General features: G+C 42.1%; 1 protein-coding gene across 1 annotated transcript in view; it reads right to left on the reverse strand.

Moving 5' to 3' along the window:
* LOC115176896 (mitogen-activated protein kinase kinase kinase 5) overlaps nucleotides 1-19,162 on the reverse strand; it is a 35,147-nt gene that overhangs the window by 12,466 nt on the left and 3,519 nt on the right. The window contains exons 5-15 of the mRNA XM_029737262.1: nucleotides 12,512-12,618; nucleotides 12,026-12,196; nucleotides 11,493-11,605; nucleotides 10,905-11,064; nucleotides 7,394-7,544; nucleotides 6,894-6,998; nucleotides 6,479-6,531; nucleotides 5,634-5,729; nucleotides 4,910-4,994; nucleotides 4,158-4,291; nucleotides 3,203-3,330 (exon numbers count right to left, since the gene is read on the reverse strand). Of these exons, the coding sequence (XP_029593122.1) occupies nucleotides 3,203-3,330; nucleotides 4,158-4,291; nucleotides 4,910-4,994; nucleotides 5,634-5,729; nucleotides 6,479-6,531; nucleotides 6,894-6,998; nucleotides 7,394-7,544; nucleotides 10,905-11,064; nucleotides 11,493-11,605; nucleotides 12,026-12,196; nucleotides 12,512-12,618 (1,303 nt within the window). The remainder of the gene's footprint in view (nucleotides 1-3,202; nucleotides 3,331-4,157; nucleotides 4,292-4,909; nucleotides 4,995-5,633; nucleotides 5,730-6,478; nucleotides 6,532-6,893; nucleotides 6,999-7,393; nucleotides 7,545-10,904; nucleotides 11,065-11,492; nucleotides 11,606-12,025; nucleotides 12,197-12,511; nucleotides 12,619-19,162) is intronic.

A 19,162-nucleotide genomic window follows, 5' to 3' on the forward strand; every position in this document is an offset into this window, starting at 1 on the left:
CTCGGTACCTAATGGCAGTCAGGCTACCTCTGGCGAGCACATGGAGGGCTGTGCGGTCCCCCAAAGAAATGCCACCCCACACCATGACTGACCCACCGCCAAACCGGTCATGCTGGAGGATGTTGCAAACAGCAGAACGTTCTCCACGGCATCTCCAGACTCTGTCACATGCTCAGTGTGAACCTGCTTTCATCTGTGAAGAGCACAGGGCACCGGTGGCGAATTTGCCAATCGTGGTGTTCTCTGGCAAATGCCAAACGTCCTGCACGGTGTTGGGCTGTAAGCACAACCCCCACCTGTGGACGTCGGGCCCTCATACCACCCTCATGGAGTCTGTTTCTGACCGTTTGAGCAGACAGATGCACATTTGTGGCCTGCTGGAGGTCATTTTGCAGGGCTCTGGCAGTGCTTCTCCTGCTCCTCCTTGCACAAAGGCGGAGGTAGCGGTCCTGCTGCTGGGTTGTTGCCCTCCTACGGCCTCCTCCACGTCTCCTGATGTACTGGCCTGTCTCCTGGTAGCACCTCCATGCTCTGGACACTACGCTGACAGACACAGCAAACCTTCTTGCCACAGCTCGCATTGATGTGACATCCTGGATGAGCTGCACTACCTGAGCCACTTTTGTGGGTTGTAGACTCATTCAAAAGTGACCAAAACATCAGCCAGGAAGCATAGGAACTGAGAAGTGGTCTGTGGTCCCCACCTGCAGAACCACTCCTTTATTGGGGGTGTGTCTTGCTAATTGCCTATAATTTCCACCTGTTGTCTATTCCATTTGCACAACAGCATGTGAAATTTATTGTCAATCAGTGTTGCTTCCTAAGTGGACAGTTTGATTTCACAGAAGTGTGATTGACTTGGAGTTACATTGTGTTGTTTAAGTGTTCCCTTTATTTTTTTGAGCAGTATATATATATATATATATATATATATATATATATATATATATATATATATATATATATATATATATATATATATACACACATACATACATACATACATACATACATACATACATACATACATACATACATACATACATACATACATACATACATACATACATACATACATACACACCTTTCATATAACCATTAATATTGTGCTTAGCATTCATCTCTTACAGGACTAAGAAAATAAAACTTAGTCAAAATACTTTACATTTTTAACTACAGCACCAGGCTCACGTGGATTGAACAATAAACTAGCCCGGGTAAATGAAAAGTACTAGTGTTTACACGTAATTTATTATAAGGTAATCTAAAACATAAGTGTACCAAAATGGATTATGATACTAGTTAATCACATTTTATAAAAGTATGAAAACAAAAATAGTTTGCCATGCATGATTAGCATGCTCACTAACGTTTGCTATTTCAATTTATCAATAGCTGAGCAAGCCTACATGTTAAATGCTTGTGCGTATGCACTTAGGTTGGAGTCATTAAAACTAATTTTTCAACCACTCCACAAATGTCTTGATAACAAACTATAGTTTTGGCAAGTCGGTTAGGACATGTACTTTGCGCATGACAAGTTATTTTTCAAACAATTGTTTACAGACAAATTTTTCCTTTAAACAGCTTAGAAAATTCCAGGAAAATTATGTCATGGCTTTAGAAGCTTCTGATAGGCTAATTGACATCATTTGAGTCAATTGGAGGTGTACCTGTGGATGTATTTCAAGGCCTACCTTCAAACTCAGTGCCTCTTTGCTTGACATCATGGGAAAATCAAAAGAAATCAGCCAAGACCTCAGAAAAAAAATTGTAGACCTCCACAAGTCTGGTTCATCATTGGGAGCAATTTCCAAACGCCTGAAGGTACCACGTTCATCTGTACAAACGATAGCACAAGTATAAACACCATGGGACCGTCATACCACTCAGGAAGGAGACGCGTTCTGTCTCCTAGAGATGAACGTACTTTGGTGCAAAAAGTGCAAATCAGTCCCAGAACAACAGCAAAGGACCTTGTGAAGATGCTGGAAGAAACGGGTACAAAAGTATCTATATCCACAGTAAAATGAGTCCTATATCGACATAACCTGAAAGGCCGCTCAGCAAGGAAGAAGCCACTGCTCCAAAACCGCCATAAAAAAAGCCAGACTACGGGTTGCAACTGCACATGGGGATAAAGATTGTACTTTTTGGAGAAATGTTCTCTGGTCTGATGAAACAAAAATAGAACTGTTTGGCCATAATGACCATCGTTATGTTTGGAGGAAAAAGGGGGAGGCTTGCAAGCCGAAGAACACCATCCCAACCGTGAAGCACAGGGGTGGCAGCATCATGTTGTGGGGGTGCTTTGCTGCAGGAGGGACTGGTGCACTTCACAAAATAGATGGCATCATGAGGAAGGAACATTATGTGAATACATTGAAGCAACATCTCAAGACATCAGTCAGGAAGTTAAAGCTCGGTCGCAAATGGGTCTTCCAAATGGACAATGACCCCAAGCATACTTCCAAAGTTGTGGCAAAATGGCTTAAGGACAACAAAGTCAAGGTATTGGAGTGGCCATCACAAAGCCCTGACCTCAATCCCATAGAAAATGTGTGGGCAGAACTGAAAAAGCGTGTGCGAGCAAGGAGGCCTACAAACCTGACTCAGTTACACCAGCTCTGTCAGGAGGAATGGGCCAAAATTCACCCAACTTATTGTGGGAAGCTTGTGGAAGGCTACCCGAAACATTTGACCCAAGTTAAACAATTTAAAGGCAATGCTACCAAATACTAATTGAGTGTATGTAAACTTCTGACCCACTGGGAATGTGATGAAAGAAATAAAAGCTAAAATAAATAATTCTCTCTACTATTATTCTGACATTTCACATTCTTAAAATAAAGTGGTGATCTAACTAACCTAAGACAGGGAATTTTTACAAGGATTAAATGTCAGGAATTGTGAAAAACTGACTTTAAATGTATTTGGCTAAGGTGTATGTAAACTTCTGACTTAAACCGTATATAACCTCATTATTGTTATTTTATTGTGTTAAAATGTCCTTTTATGCTATTTAATTGTAATTTCTTTTTGTATTATTTTTTAACTCTGCATTGCTGGGAAAAGGTTTGTAATTAAGCATTGAAATTAGAACACTGAATAAAAGGGTTCTATGTGACCTGGTTTATGGGACCATAGAAACAGAATGAGATTTAATATAGAATTAAATAGAATCTATTTCTATGCTCTGTACCTCCAGGAACCTCCTCCATAAAGATCTTGATGAAGCCGTCCTGACTCATAGAGCCCAGGTACTGAACGATGTTCCTGTGCTTCAGCCTCTTGTGCAGAGCTATCTCCTCATGCAGAGGCTGGGAGTAACTGAGATTCACACACAGACGGGAAGAGAGCCAACAGTTAGCATTGGCACTAGATTAGCATAGCATTAGCAAATGGGACAGTGTTCATCTGCCGTTATAACAACATTGCTACAAAACATAAACAATGTTAGTGCTAGCTGTGCTGTCATTGAAAAACAACAAAATTCACACTCTAATCTTGCAGTTGTGCTGACATGGTGTAGCTGTGACCCATACATACTGTATGAATATGATGAGAGCTTTACAAGCACCCGTCATGTGCTGCTTTGGCCTATGTGGCCATTAGTTCTGCAGAGGAACTAAGTATTAACATTTCTTGGAACTATGGGGCTAAGCTCTTAGTCGAGGTCGAAGGCTCGTAAACAAGGAATGGGGAAATCTAAATAGACATCCATCTCTTCCGGGAGTAGATTCCGGTGTAGCTATGGGGATACTGGACAAACATTACACATTTGGAATGTTGAGGAAAACATATGCACATTCATTATTCTCATCATTAATCGTGAATCGTTTCACTCACAATTATATAATATATTATACATATTAGGCTCAAAAAATAATTGGGATTTATGGTATAATGTGCAAAGAAAAGTAGCCTGGTCCCAGATCTGTTTCGTCGTGTCAACAAGTATGGTCATTGTTTGACAATACAGCAAAAACAGATCTGGGACCAGGAAAAAAAAAAGAAAGAAAAAAAGGGGGAAATGTAGCCTGGTCCCAGATCTGTTTGTGATGTCGTGTCAACAAGTATGGTCATTGTTTGACAATACAGCAAAAACAGATCTGGGACCATGCAAACAAAAAAAGGGGGAAATGTGTTTTCCATACGTTCTGTCTTTCTCTGGGATCTCCTTGATGGCGATGCGGACTTGGTTGCTCAGGTCCCTCCCAGCATACACCACGCCATAGGTTCCTTTACCCAGAACCACCTTGTCGCCGTTTTCGCTGGTCTCATAGATAAACTGCAGGAGGTAAGGGAGAAGGTTTAATTCAACAGGAAGACGGATGTGAAACTAAATGTGGGTGTGTTTCATAAAAAATCTGTTTTAGAGTGTGTAGGTTAGAAATATTGTAAAGAATTTCACAGGCAACCACAACAGAAAAGGTTGAGTGAGAGTGCGAAGCAATGGAAAAATATGCTAATTTTGAAACATTCTGCTGCTCTGAACTGCAGTGAACTGAAATACTATTTGAAATTATATTTGAACCCAGGTTTGCTGGAGTGACATGCTGGACTGAATCCAATGTTCTGTGAATACCAGGAACTTAACACTCACAAAAATGAGGGGTCGGGAATACGTTAACCATTGGGGAGCGGTTAAGGGAAACTTTTCACCTTTTGACCCCATCATGACAGGGCTTGTTTGTGTACTGGTAGGGTAGAAGGGGGGGGGGGGATTCTAGGCTTCTATGGCCCTATCTCAATTTGTCTCTCCGCAATTCCTTGAATCCTTTACAACCGTATTGGAGGAGAAGGTCCAATGTCTCTCCCCTCAAACCCTGGTTTCCAATGCGTTTTCAGAAGGAAGCAAGAAAAGAGGAAATCGAGGAAAGATGAATTGAGAAAGAGCCTAGCTGACCTCCAGTAATCCTCCAGTGAGCTCGCTGGGGTACTCCACTGGGGATTCTGCCTGGCTTAGGAGAGAGTTGACCAGCTCACAGAACCTGATGGAGAAACAGCACACACAAGAAACTAAATCATATGGAAAGACAGTCATATATTCATGGACCTCACAGGCAAATCATAGATAAGACCTGCTGAAACACACACAAACAAATTCAGTACACAGCACTGTTATCAATCTTATATGTCATGACATATTAAATGGGACCTTTCGATTGCCAGTTATTTGCCTTTCACTGATTGCACAAATACTACTATGAAAACCACTTCCTATTTCCTTCCTTCTCAGAAAGTCTTGGATAACACTGGGTATTTACTGTATCCCAATACACAACACCTAGATAATAATGTACTGTATTAGCACACAATGTAAAATACATACACCTATCAATCCACACAGAAAGGGGAGAGAGAAGCAGGCTCTATTTCCATATGCCAGAGTAAAATAAACATTAACAGTTGTCATGTCAACACAATCAAATAATGTGATAATGGTTGAATGAACAGGCCCAATCTGTATGTAAGTTTTATGTGGGGAATGAATCATTGGTTGATATGGTTGGTTGTTACACCAGTTCCTGCTAGACAGCTGGGATAAAGGCTGTCTTTTGGCGTGTGTTTGTGCGTGCGTGCGTGCGTGCGTGAGCGTACAAGTGTGTTTGTATGTGTGTGGGACTCACCCTTTACAGTGCAGCTCGCTGGGAAAGCAGAGTTGGAAGTCATCCGAGTTCTCCAGGACATACAGGAAGCAGCTACGCTCGTCAAACTTGGAAACACTGAACAGGTCAAAAAAGTTAAAGTGGGGGATTAGGAGCTACACAACACTTCAAAGCGAACAGCGGCATCACAACGAAATAACAACAAGTATTCTCAAAATAGCAATGCAGGCAAACAAAGTTAAGGGAATATGAATCAAGACAAGAAAAGCCAATAATAACACATTCAATACGTGGCTCTGCAATTCAGAGAAAAACTTTTTCTTTGTATCTCGTATAGATTGAAATACTGATACGTTTCAAGCCACCGGGTGATAGTGTTGCAAATACAAACTGAAATAAAATAAATCTATCTACTGCCCTGTAGGCAGTTCGGTAAGCAAAACAAGGGTAAAGTACACAGTGACCTCCACAGCCAAATAGACACGGACTCACACACACATATCCAGTCACAGTCTTTTAAAACAGCACAGACAAAAACACCCTGATGGCCAGTGGCCAAGTCCGCTAGACAGTTAAAGTGTTCAGACTCAGTAGACCGCAACCTGGGTTCAAATACTATTTGAAATCCTTTCAAATACTTTAGCTGGGCTTGACTGAGCACAATGGAACCAATAGAGTAGTCGCAAACCTGCAAACTCCGCCCATCTGGAACTCCAGGCAGGCTAAAGCAAACGCTGAAATATTTCAAATAGTATTTAAACCTAGGTCTGGTAGACTAGCCCTGATGATATGCATCTGCTGCAGTTGTGAACACCACACACCCACACATCAAATGTTAGCACACTCTGTACTGTCTGTTACCGTACCTCACTCCCCGGATTTGCGAGGCTGGGAAAGTCCACTGGGCTTTCTGGCCTTTCTATGGAAGGGAAGACATGGCAGACTGTCAAAATGCTCACGCAACAGTATGCACGTGCCTGCACACACTCGCGGGCACACTTCCTCATTAGGCGTTTAGGCGTGTCTTTCTTTCCCGTCACTGATGTGCTGCCGTTAAGAAAACACTCCACGCCTATTCTAGTTAAACACACCATTCTGTCTCACACTATTCCTGAACTACCATTTTCAATGTCTTGACAGGTTGAAAACTGTAGACCTGTACAGTATAACTCAGTAGTTAAATATCTACAAGGCGGTAGGGGTCTGTTTACCTGGTCCCAGATCTGCTTGTACTGTATAGCCAACTCTTATGGTCATTGTCATGCCAAACATGGTCTGTACCTTCAGGGGTGTGATGTGGTTGAGCTGAACCGTGCAGCTGTCGTCCTCCTCACTCACACATACTATGGTGGGTTGGAGCACTTTGGTCGGCTCCAGGATCAGAACCTGAGGAACGGCAATGGTTAATGGTGATAACAGTTTTTAGCATTAAAAGGTTACTTTTTCTAAATACTTTTGCTGCAGAAAGGCACTGTACATTGTTAATGTGACAAACTATCCTGGCAGGGTGACGCCAAGTGCCAACTTCATTAGCAATTATCTAACCATGACGGTGCAATTAAAATACATGTTAAAGCAAATATTTTTTACTGCTCTGCATTTGAATGCCCAGAACTGTTATATACTAGACAGAGAGAATCTATTGAGATCTCATAAAGCAATGTGGGTTTGAGCAACTGGGAGTACTGGGAGTGGTGGAGTCTGACAGAGTGTCTTGGCAACGGTCAAGACACTCTAACTAAATAAAGCTGAATGTACTGGGAGCTGTGGTGAGGTCTTACTGGGCAGCGGTCAGTGGAAACAGTGGGCTTGCAGGCTTGCAGCATCAGCTCCATCCAGAAGTCCACAGTCTCCTGTTTAGACAGTTTCACCTCCGGGGGCTTGGTGAATTGACGATACAAGATGAATGTCTCCATGATCGAGCCCACATACCTCAAAAGAAAGATGCGAATAAGTATTTGAAAATCAAAATAAAGTGGACCTTAAAGAGGCCATACCAATATTTTTCTTAGGGGAAAGGGGTCCCCTAAATGGACAGTATCTTTAACATTAAAGGCCCCGCATAAAATCATGTTTTTCATCAAATGGATGATATTTGGATGAAACCAGATCAGAGTTGGATGACCAAAGTATGAAAAATTACTGTTGCTGATACATTGATTAAGTCTGATCATAAAGTTACTGGTCCCCTCCCTGTGTCAAAAACTTGAATTCAGATGGTGGGATTATTTAGGGCTTTGTGTGACATCACATAAAGCCCTAATTTGAAAATACCAATGGTAATGTCTTATTCTCTTACCTAATTTAAATAAGTACCGCCTCGTAACCATCAGCGCAGAAGGTGTGTTTGCAGAGGGGTGTGGTTTACATAGCTAGCTAGTCTACTGGTGCCAAAACTTGACTGCAGGGTGACATCAGATTACAGGTTTCTCCTATTCATCTATGGCAAAAAAAATGTATAGGTTTCCCCTTTCATCTGTGTCTGGTGTTTGCTAGTTACTGGCTAGCTAGTTCTTCAGCCATCATGGAACAAAAAGGGGGGAAGGGTCATTCAAAATTCAGATGCAGTTGTCATGTAATATATCTGTCAGTGCTGCTGTAAACTGCAACAGAAGAGACATGCCAAATGGGAGATTTTGACATCATTGATAGTCATGGTTTATGAACATGGTCTGGCAGTCAACATATATATATTTTATGAGGCATACCCAGACCTCAGCCTGTCCAGTTTCAACTGAAATTGTCCAAGATGAACTAGCTACAAGATGAACTAGCTAACTATCTTCATGATCTCACTGCAACACTGCTGTCATGAAGTGGCCCTTTCTGGTTGTAGATCATGGCTTCCCCCTCTCTTTCTCTCACTTTCTCCCAGGTTTTATTGCCCCAGGTCATAAATACCACAGAGACTCTCCCTGACCATGCAATTGAGAGAGAGTTTCACAGTAAGACAAACGGATTCTCCCGCCCAATTCTACTACGTCCCAGAATTTGAGAATGGAACAATAATTCCTATTTTGGAGAATGTGTAAACGGTCGGTGGAGAAGCCAGATACGACCCGGTCCGTTTTGTTTCATGTTTGTGACCTCATGAAAGACAAGTGCCTCAGTTATGAGGTTTGCATCTAATTATTGTATAAAATTAATAAGTAAAGATGAAACTATTTGTGAAATGATGTGAGGTTAACCTTTAATTTGAGAGAATTGTATTCCCTGTAAAGTTTCATTAGTCAGTGGCCACGTCCCCATGAGCATGCCTTTTCTATTGTTACGAATAAAACCCACTCCTGAGGAAATTCACATCAGACCATGCAAACCCCGGTGTAAGCTAAGGTTGCAATGGTTGTTGAATTCCTAACCATACCACGTGGAGCATTGGCTACACGGCTGGAAATGGTTGAACTCTGAGACTATCGATCCCTACAGAATAAGAGCAAATCTTAGATACGAATTACTGGACTGCAGCTAGAAATTATGTAAACCGAGGATGCGAATACCGACAAAACATCTATTCTAGAACAATGGACGCCTGATGTATCCAATACAACAGACACTATCAGGAGCTGCTGATGAAGCTACCACCATGAAAGACATTATGACTTCTGGGGAAGTAACCAGAGACTCTCTGATGAACTGACTCTCCAGCAGACGGACTGACGATTCCAACAGAGAAGACAACAACGACACCCGGGCGTAAATATATTTATTGCAATTATTCCCGAATGAAAGGCTGTTCATGTGCTAAGGGATTAGTATTTTAATGACTATAATTATCCACTGTGTGTAGTGATCCATTTTGTCTTTCCCACTCCTTTATCAGTCCACACCCCATTTCCTTTGTATACCAAACCGCCGTCATATCGGTTTAGCCCACTGGGGGATCTTCCTTATCATCGTTAGTAACCAATATCTACTGTTCGTTAAGCATTTCTGTGATTATTTAGTTAGTTAGTAAATAAATAATTAAGCCAATTGGTCTATGGATGATTCATGGTGTAGGCTGGGTTCGTGCAGATAACCAATAATTCTACGATGTTTGAAATGAGACTGACGTAAGGTAAAGAATAATTCAGTAATTGAAGACTAATTGATCAGATATTAAAAAATCTGAAGAGTTATATTTGGAAAATTATAACTTTGTAATCTGAAGATTTTCTGTGGTGCCCTGACTTCCTAGTTAATTAAATGTACATGATTAGTTTGATCACATAATAATAATTACAGAGAAATGATTTGGTAAAATAACAGTCTTCACCTTTAATGATAGCCAGAGACACGACACTGCTCATTACGTCCAAGTTAAACATAAGTATTTCAAAGAAATGTCAGTCAAGGTGAGCTCCCCCCACTCAGCCTATTAGCTCCCTGCCCACTCAGCCTGTCTTTTCAGCCTTACTGATAGACATAAGAGAAAAAGTGAATTTTCTCAAATTCTGAGCATTTTTAAAATCGGGAAAAAAATATAAAGGCTATTTTACATGGTAATCCGAATGACTGTGCGTGCCCTTTAACAAGATATTTTGAAATGTGCCCTCTCATTCTGGTTTCTAATCATCTCAATCTCAAAAACAAGGTTCATATAAAGTCAGTGTTATTGAGTACATCACTGTGGCCAAGCTTCCTGCCATCCAGGACCTATATAATAGGCGGTGTCAGAGGAAAGCCCATAAAATTGTCAGAGACTATAGTCACCCAAGTTATAGACTGTTTTCTCTGATACCGCACGGCAAGCGGTACGGGAGTGCCAAGTCTAGGACCAAAAGGCTCCTCAACAGCTTCTATCCCCAAGCCATAAGACTACGGAACAATTAATAAAATCGCCACCCGACAATTTACATCGACACCCCCCCCCCCCCTCCCTTTTGTGCACTGCTGCCACTGGCAGTTTATTATCTATGCATAGTCACTTCACCTCCACCTACATGTACAAATTACCTCAACTAACCTGTACCCCCACACACTGACTCGGTACCGGTGCTCCCTGTATATAGCCTCGTTATTCTTATTGTGTTACTTTATTTTAGTCTACTTCGGAAATATTTTCTTAACTCTTCTTGTACTGCACTGTTGGTTAAGGGCTTGTAAGTAAGCATTTCACGGTAAAGTCTACACTTGTTGTATTCGGCGCATGTGACAAATAAAGTTGGATTTGATTTGAATCTGTTAGAATGATATGCTCATATATTTCACATCAAGAATGCCTGTCTGGTCCCAGATCTGTTTGTCCTGTCTCGAATGTTTGCGGTGACAATGACCATAGGATTTGACAAGATGAACTGTGACTCCTCTCACCACATGGGTGCATTGAGCCGGTAGAGTTTCTCTGAAGCCTCGATGACCTTCCTGTGTTCGTTAGCCAGGATGCTGGCTCCCAGGTAGAAGCCTACGTCCCAGTAGTCCTGCATCTTCTCCAAGCTGCCCTTCCTCCCCAGGAGGCTGCTCAGGGTCACGCCTGGATACACACACACACACACAACAAACACAAACACAGATGGGCGCAGACAGACACACGTTAGATAGTGAGAATATTATATTTATATTTTCAGGCTAACAGTATGGTATCGAAATGTAACAAAAGAAAAAGAGACACATGACATGGCACAGAAGCCCAAATAGAATAACAGTGACATGCATTGATACATAATGTACGGGTGTAATTATTTAGTGTCTTTATGCAGGCTGTTAGCAATGATGATAGTGATTGGCAGGGATTACGACTGCACCAACAATTAGCCCACACTCGGTTGATCACAGACATGGATCAAAAATAAGGCAATTGTAGTTTACTTAAGCAATTAAACAAAACAAAACATGAACACACAAGTTCCCTTTGACAGGCTACCGATTCAGGGCAGTGGAGTGTCGGTGAGAACAATGTACCTATTTTCCATAGCTCGATGGAGGTGTCAAATTCGTGGCCGGCAGCAATCAAGAGGACAACGTTGTTGATGCCGGAGTGAAGGGTTGGCTCTGTCTCGAAGGCTTTGCCGTACCTGGGGGAGAATCCATGAAGGGAGATTAAAACTGATTCATTCATTAATTAATACATATTGCTGCCTAGTCAATGAGCTGACCTAAGCAATGATTTGTTTAATAACAGCGTATCATATAGTATCAGGTGTGTCATGACTGTTTATGCCATCTGCCATGTCTTAATTCTAACAGTGTTATGCATTTCTTATGACAGAGGACTCAAGTAAAGTGTAACTGAAAGGATGGAGGGAACTCAAAGTGATAAAATAACATAGACTGATGTAGAGCCCTAGTAAGGAGGACTTGACTGGAGTGAGTGAAGGGATGCTGTGTCTACGGTGTACATATTAGGACAAATTACAAGTCCAAACTGCCTTTGATACAAACTCCTTGTGACTCTAAGGCTGTACTAATATGGACACTGTAATGGTGTGTCTCACCAGTAGCAGGCCTGGTCTCGACTGCGATGGTCTTTAAAGCCAGAGCTCATGAACATGTCTTTGTAGATACGGCCGCAGAGGCAGTGCACGTCCGACGCCACCCTGCCACCTGACTCCACAATGGGCAGAATCACCTCCAGGGCCTTGGCACGGTCACCTGGACGATTCCTCCTGAAGGTCAAAGATTAGGAAAAATTATGACAGATGGAATCCTCAGAATCAACAGCCTGTGTTCTGCTGCAAGTTAAAGTGTCGGGTAAATTTCTTGAAGAAAATCTGTGTGCTTGCTTCAAGCTGTCTAAAAAAATAAAGATAGGAGAAAAACAGTAGTGTGCTTTCAGAAAGCCCACTAATTAAGTGTTAAAATGGGGGAAGGCTTTAACCCATTTAGTGTTGTATACACGTTATGTCCTTCTATTATATAATGTGAAAGACTATCGTCAAACAGAATATGTGAGCAATACACAAATGGAGGAACAATGGTACCTGTTTAAAGCAAATATGTAGTGAAATTTGATATTCTGCTGGGCAGCCACCAAGCACATGGGCAAGTTGTTCAGAGTCTCTACCAGTTTGATAATGGCATCGTAGTCCTGAAGTCAGAAAGAGGACTGGATTACAGCAAACCCTTTATCAACATTACAATAACATCTCTGATTTCAATGAATTATAAATTAGGCATGGCTGCAGACACCTTTAATATTTTTAAATAGACATACAGAGTGAAGTGTCACGTCCTGACCCTTGTAAGAGGTCATTTTCCATAGTAGAGTGGTCAGGGCGTGACAGGTGGGTGTTTTGGTTTTCTGTTTCTATGTGGGGTTTTCTAGATTTCTATGTTTTTGTTTTCTATGTTTTGGCCAGGTATGGTTTCCAATCAGAGGCAGCTGTCTATCGTCATCTCTGAGTGGAAGCCATACTTAGGCAGCCTGTTTTTCATGTGTGGGTAGTTGTTTTCCGTTTTGTCAAAGTGTACCTTACGGAACTGTTGTCGGTCGTTTTGTTGTTTTGTGCAAGTGTCTTCATTAAAAGTCAAATATGAGCACTATACACGCTGCGCCTTGGTCTCCTTTAGACGACCTCCATGACAGTGAAGATCCTCATTCAAATTGATTTACTTTAACCCCTGCAGTACTTGTTAGGGTTGGGCGATGTCAACCTTTGTTCTAACTTGATTAAGTAGCCATAAAAAAAAATGGTGACATAAAATGAATATCCCCCTATTTGCCAAGCCAAAAATATATACAGTGCCAGTCAAAGGTTTGGACACACCTACTCATTCAAGGGTTTTTCTTTATTGTAACTTTTTTCTACATTGTAGAATAATAGTGAAGACATCAAAACTATTAAATGACGCATATGGAATCATGTAGTAAACAAAAAAGTGCTAAACAAATCAAAATATATTTTACATTCTTCAAAGTAGCCACCCTTTGCCTGGATGACAGCTTTGCACACTCTTGCCATTCTCTCAACCAGCTTCACCTGGAATGCTTGAAGGAGTTCCCACATAGCCTGCTTTTCCTACACTCTGCGGTCCAACTCATCCCAAACCACCTCAATTGGGTTGAGCTCGGGTGATTGTGGAGGCCAGGTCATCTGATGCAGCACTCCATCACTCTCCTTCTTGGTAAAATAGCCCTTACACAGTCTGGAGTTGTGTTGGGTGATTGTCCTGTTGAAAAACAAATGATAGTCCCACTAAGCGCAAACCAGATGGGATGGCATATCGCTGCAGAATGCTGTGGTAGCCATGCTGGTTAAGTGTGCCTTGAATTATAAATAAATCACTGACAGTGTCACCAGCAAAGCACCCCCACACCTCCTCCTCCATGCTTCACGGTGGGAACCACACGTGGAGATCATCTGTTCACCTACTCCGCGTCTCACAAAGACGGTTAGAACCAAAAATCTCAAATTTGGACTCATCAGACCAAAGGACAGATTTCCACCAGTCTAATGTCCATTGCTCGTGTTTCTTGGCCCAAGCAAGTCTATTCTTCTTATTGGTGTCCTTTAGTAGTGGTTTCTTTGCAGCTTGAAGGCCTGATTCATACAGTCTCCGCTGAACAGTTGATGAGATGTGTCTGTTATTTGAACTCGGTGAAGCATTTATTTGGGCTGCAATTTCTGAGGCTGGTAACTCTAATGAACTTATCCTCTGCAGCACACGTAACTCTGGGTCTTCCTTTCCTGTGGCGGTTCTCATGAGAGCAAGTTTCATCATAGCGCTTGATGGTTTTTGCGACTGCACTTGAAGAAACTTTCAAAGTTCTTGACATTTTCCAGATTGACTGACCTTCATGTCTTAAAGTAATGATGGACTGTCATGTCTCTTGGCTTATTTGAGCTGTTCTTGCCATAATATGGAGTTGGTCTTTTACCAAATAGGGCTACAGTGAGGGAAAAAAGTATTTGATCCCCTGCTGATTTTGTATGTTTGCCCAATTACAAAGAAATGATCAGTCTATAATTTTAATGGTAGGTTTATTTGAACAGTGAGAGACAGAATAACAACAAAAAAATCCAGAAAAACGCATGTCAAAAATGTTATAAATTGATTTGCATTTTAATGAGGGAAATAAGTATTTGACCCCTCTTCAAAACATGACTTAGTACTTGGTGGCAAAACACTTGTTGGCAATCACAGAGGTCAGATGTTTCTTGTAGTTGGCCACCAGGATTGCACACATCTCAGGAGGGATTTTGTCCCACTCCTCTTCGCAGATCTTCTCCAAGTCATTAAGGTTTCGAGGCTGACGTTTGGCAACTCGAACCTTCAGCTCCCTCCACAGATTTTCTATGGGATTAAGGTCTGGAGACTGGCTAGGCCACTCCAGGACCTTAATGTGCTTCTTCTTGAGCAACTCCTTTGTTGCCTTGGCCGTGTGTTTTGGGTCATTGTCATGCTGGAATACCCATCCACGACCCATTTTCAATGCCCTGGCTGAGGGAAGGAGGTACTCACCCAAGATTTGACGGTACATGACCCCGTACATCGTCCCTTTGATGCGGTGAAGTTGTCCTGCCCACTTAGCAGAAAAACACCCCCAAAAGCATAATGTTTCCACCTCCATGTTTGACGGTGGGGATGGTGTTCTTGGGGTCATAGGCAACATTCCTCCTCCTCCAAACACAGCGAGTTGAGTTGATGCCAAAGAGCTCCATTTTGGTCTCATCTGACCACAACACTTTCACCCAGTTGTCCTCTGAATCATTCAGATGTTGATTGGCAAACTTCAGACGGGCATGTATATGTGCTTTCTTGAGCAGGGGGACCTTGCGGGTGCTGCAGGATTTCAGTCCTTCACGGCGTAGTGTGTTACCAATTGTTTTCTTGGTGACTATGGTCCCAGCTGCCTTGAGATCATTGACAAGATCCTCCCGTGTAGTTCTGGGCTGATTCCTCACCGTTCTCATGATCATTGCAACTCCACGAGGTGAGATCTTGCATGGAGCCCCAGGCCGAGGGAGATTGACAGTTATTTTGTGTTTCTTCCATTTGCGAATAATCGCACCAACTGTTGTCACCTTCTCACCAAGCTGCTTGGCGATGGTCTTGTGGCCCTTTCCAGCCTTGTGTAGGTCTACAATCTTGTCCCTGACATCCTTGGAGAGCTCTTTGGTCTTGGCCATGGTGGAGAGTTTGGAATCTGATTGATTGATTGCTTTTATACAGGTAACAAGCTGTGGTTAGGAGCATTCCCTTTAAGAGTGTGCTCCTAATCTCAGCTTGTTACCTGTATAAAAGACACCTGGGAGCCAGAAATCTTTCTGATATAGAGGGGGTCAAATACTTATTTCCCTCATTAAAATGAAAATCAATTTATAACATTTTTGACATGCGTTTTTCTGGATTTTTTTGTTGTTATTCTGTCTCTCACTGTTCAAATAAACCTACCATTAAAATTATAGACTGATCATTTCTTTGTCAGTGGGCAAACGTACAAAATCAGCAGGGGATCAAATACAGTGAGGGGGGGAAAAAGTATCTTTTGTATATCACCCATTCCTTGTCACAACACAACTGATTGGCTCAAACGCATTAAGAAGGAAAGAAAATGCACAAATTAACTTTTAACAAGGCATACCTGTTAATTGAAATGCATTCCAGGTGACTACCTCATGAAGCTGGTTGAGAGAATGCCAAGAGTGTACAAAGCTGTTATCAAGGCAAAGCGTGGCTACTTTGAAGAATCTCAAATATATTTTGATTTGTTGAACACTTATTTTGGTTACTACATGATTCCATATGTGTTATTTCATAGTTTATGTCTTCACTATTATTCTACAATGTAGAAAATAGTAAAATAAAGAAAAGCCCAGGAATGAGTAGGTTTCCCCAAACTTGTGACAGGTTCTGTATATTTTCATTTATTTAAAATAAATACAATTATAAAATGGACACTAAAAAGACTGCTAAAAATATATTTTAGTAGCCTTTTCCTCTCTGTTGGAGCTGTGGCATAAAATAAATGTGTGTCTGTGTGTGCCGACACGCATGACAGCCTCGTGGGTTGTGCTTCTGTGATACTCTGCTCAAAAAAATAAAGGGAACACTAAAATAACACATCCTAGATCTGAATGTGTCATGGTTGTCGTCTGGAATGGAGGATCAAAACGCAGCAGGAATGTGGATGCTCATCTTGTATATTTATTTAAATAACAAGAACACCAAAAATACAACAAAAGAAAACAAACTCACGAACAACGAAACAGTCTTGTCAGGCACACTCAGCAAAACAAGAAACAACCTCCCACAAACACTAAACCAAACACATACCCATATATAGGACTCTCAATCAGAGGCAACGAGAAAGCACCTGCCTCCAATTGAGAGTCCAACCCCCCATTAACCTAAACATAGAAATACAACTAACTAGACTAAACATAGAAATACATAAACAAAGAACAGTGCCCAAAAACCCCGGAATACATAAATCAAATACCCTTCTACAAAAAACACCACCCCGAACCACATAAAACAAATACCCTCTGCCACGTCCTGACCAAACTACAATAACAAATAACCCTTATACTGGTCAGGATGTGACAGAATGAATGAAATAATCTTATTAAATACTTTTTTCTTTACATAGTTGAATGTGCTGACAACAAAATCACACAAAAATAATCAATGGAAATCCAATTTATCAACCCATGGAGGTCTGGATTTGGAGTCACACAAAATTAAAGTGGAAAACCACACTACAGGCTGATCCAACTTTGATGTAATGTCCTTAAAACAAGTCAAAATGAGGCTCAGTAGTGTGTGTGACCTCCACGTGCCTGTATGACCTCCCTACAACGCCTGGGCATGCTCCTGATGAGTTGGCGGATGGTCTCCTGAGGGATCTCCTCCCAGACCTGGACTAAAGCATCTGCCAACTCCTGGACAGTCTGTGGTGCAACGTGGTGTTGGTGGATGGAGCGAGACATGATGTCCCAGATGTGCTCAATTGGATTCAGGTCTGGGTAACGGGCGGGCCAGTCCATAGCATCAATGCCTTCCTCTTGCAGGAACTGCTGACACACTCCAGCCACATGAGGTCTAGCATTGTCTTGCATTAGGAGGAACCCAGGGCCAACCGCACCAGCATATGGTCTCACAAGGGGTCTGAGGATCTCATCTCGGTACCTAATGGCAGTCAGGCTACCTCTGGCGAGCACATGGAGGGCTGTGCGGCCCCCCAAAGAAATGCCACCCCACACCATGACTGACCCACTGCCAAACCGGTCATGCTGGAGGATGTTGCAGGCAGCAGAACGTTCTCCACGGCGTCTCCAGACTCTGTCACGTCTGTCACATGTGCTCAGTGTGAACCTGCTTTCATCTGTGAAGAGCACAGGGCGCCAGTGGCGAATTTGCCAATCTTGGTGTTCTCTGGCAAATGCCAAACGTCCTGCACGGTGTTGGGCTGTAAGCACAACCTCCACCTGTGGATGTCGGGCCCTCACCACCCTCATGGAGTCTGTTTCTGACCGTTTGAGCAGACACATGCACATTTGTGGCCTGCTGGAGGTCATTTTGCAGGGCTCTGGCAGTGCTCCTCCTGCTCCTCCTTGCACAAAGGCGGAGGTAGCGGTCCTGCTGCTGGGTTGTTGCCCTCCTACGGCCTCCTCCACGTCTCCTGATGTACTGGCCTGTCTCCTGGTAGCGCCTCCATGCTCTGGACACTACGCTGACAGACACAGCAAACCTTCTTGCCACAGCTCACATTCATGTGCCATCCTGGATGAGCTGCACCTGGATGAGCCACTTGTGTGGGTTGTAGACTCCGTCTCATGCTACCACTAGAGTGAAAGCACCGCCAGCATTCAAAAGTGACCAAAACATCAGCCAGGAAGCATAGGAACTGAGAAGTGGTCTGTGGTCACCACCTGCAGAAGCACTCCTTTATTGGGGGTGTCTTGCTAATTGCCTATAATTTCCACCTGTTGTATATTCCATTTGCACAAAAGCATGTGAAATTTATCGTCAATCAGTGTTGCTTCCTAAGTGGACAGTTTGATTTCACAGAAGTGTGATTGACTTGGAGTTACATTGTGTTGTTTAAGTGTTCCCTTTATTTTTTTGAGCAGTGTATATATATATATATATTATGGTTTGTAAATAATGAAGGGCCTGGCTGCAGAGCACGCAACTCTGCTGTCCCCAGAACTGGATAATTATTCAACGATTCGCATTTTTGACTAATCTTCCTCTCTTATTAGGCTAGTCTTCTATACGTTGTAGGTAGGTTCTGTACATTGCTAATAATAGGCTATTGAAATAGGCCTACACTACACATAATTTCTTTCATAAGCTTGGCTCAGCTGTAAGTTTCCTTTTGACTTCATTTTTCCACCAAAAATATTGTTTGCACAATTTCACTTCTTGTTGCCTGTAATAGTTGCCATTCAAAATAAATCTGTATTAGAAAGTCACCTATAGATTCTGACTTTCACAATTGTTTCCATTTGAAAGCTGCAACTTTAAGACATTAAACACTTTATTAAAATGGCCTACTTGGGAAATATTTTTTATAATGTTAACTTGTCTTAATGCTTTTGATAAGCTTTTTTAATTAGTAGGATTTGGCTTTTGGCCATTTGGTTCGCAACGGCAAGTAGGAGGGATGAGTCATTTATTTCAGA

Source organism: Salmo trutta, chromosome 3, assembly GCF_901001165.1.
Source record: "Salmo trutta chromosome 3, fSalTru1.1, whole genome shotgun sequence".
In the NCBI taxonomy this organism is placed as follows: domain Eukaryota; kingdom Metazoa; phylum Chordata; class Actinopteri; order Salmoniformes; family Salmonidae; genus Salmo; species Salmo trutta.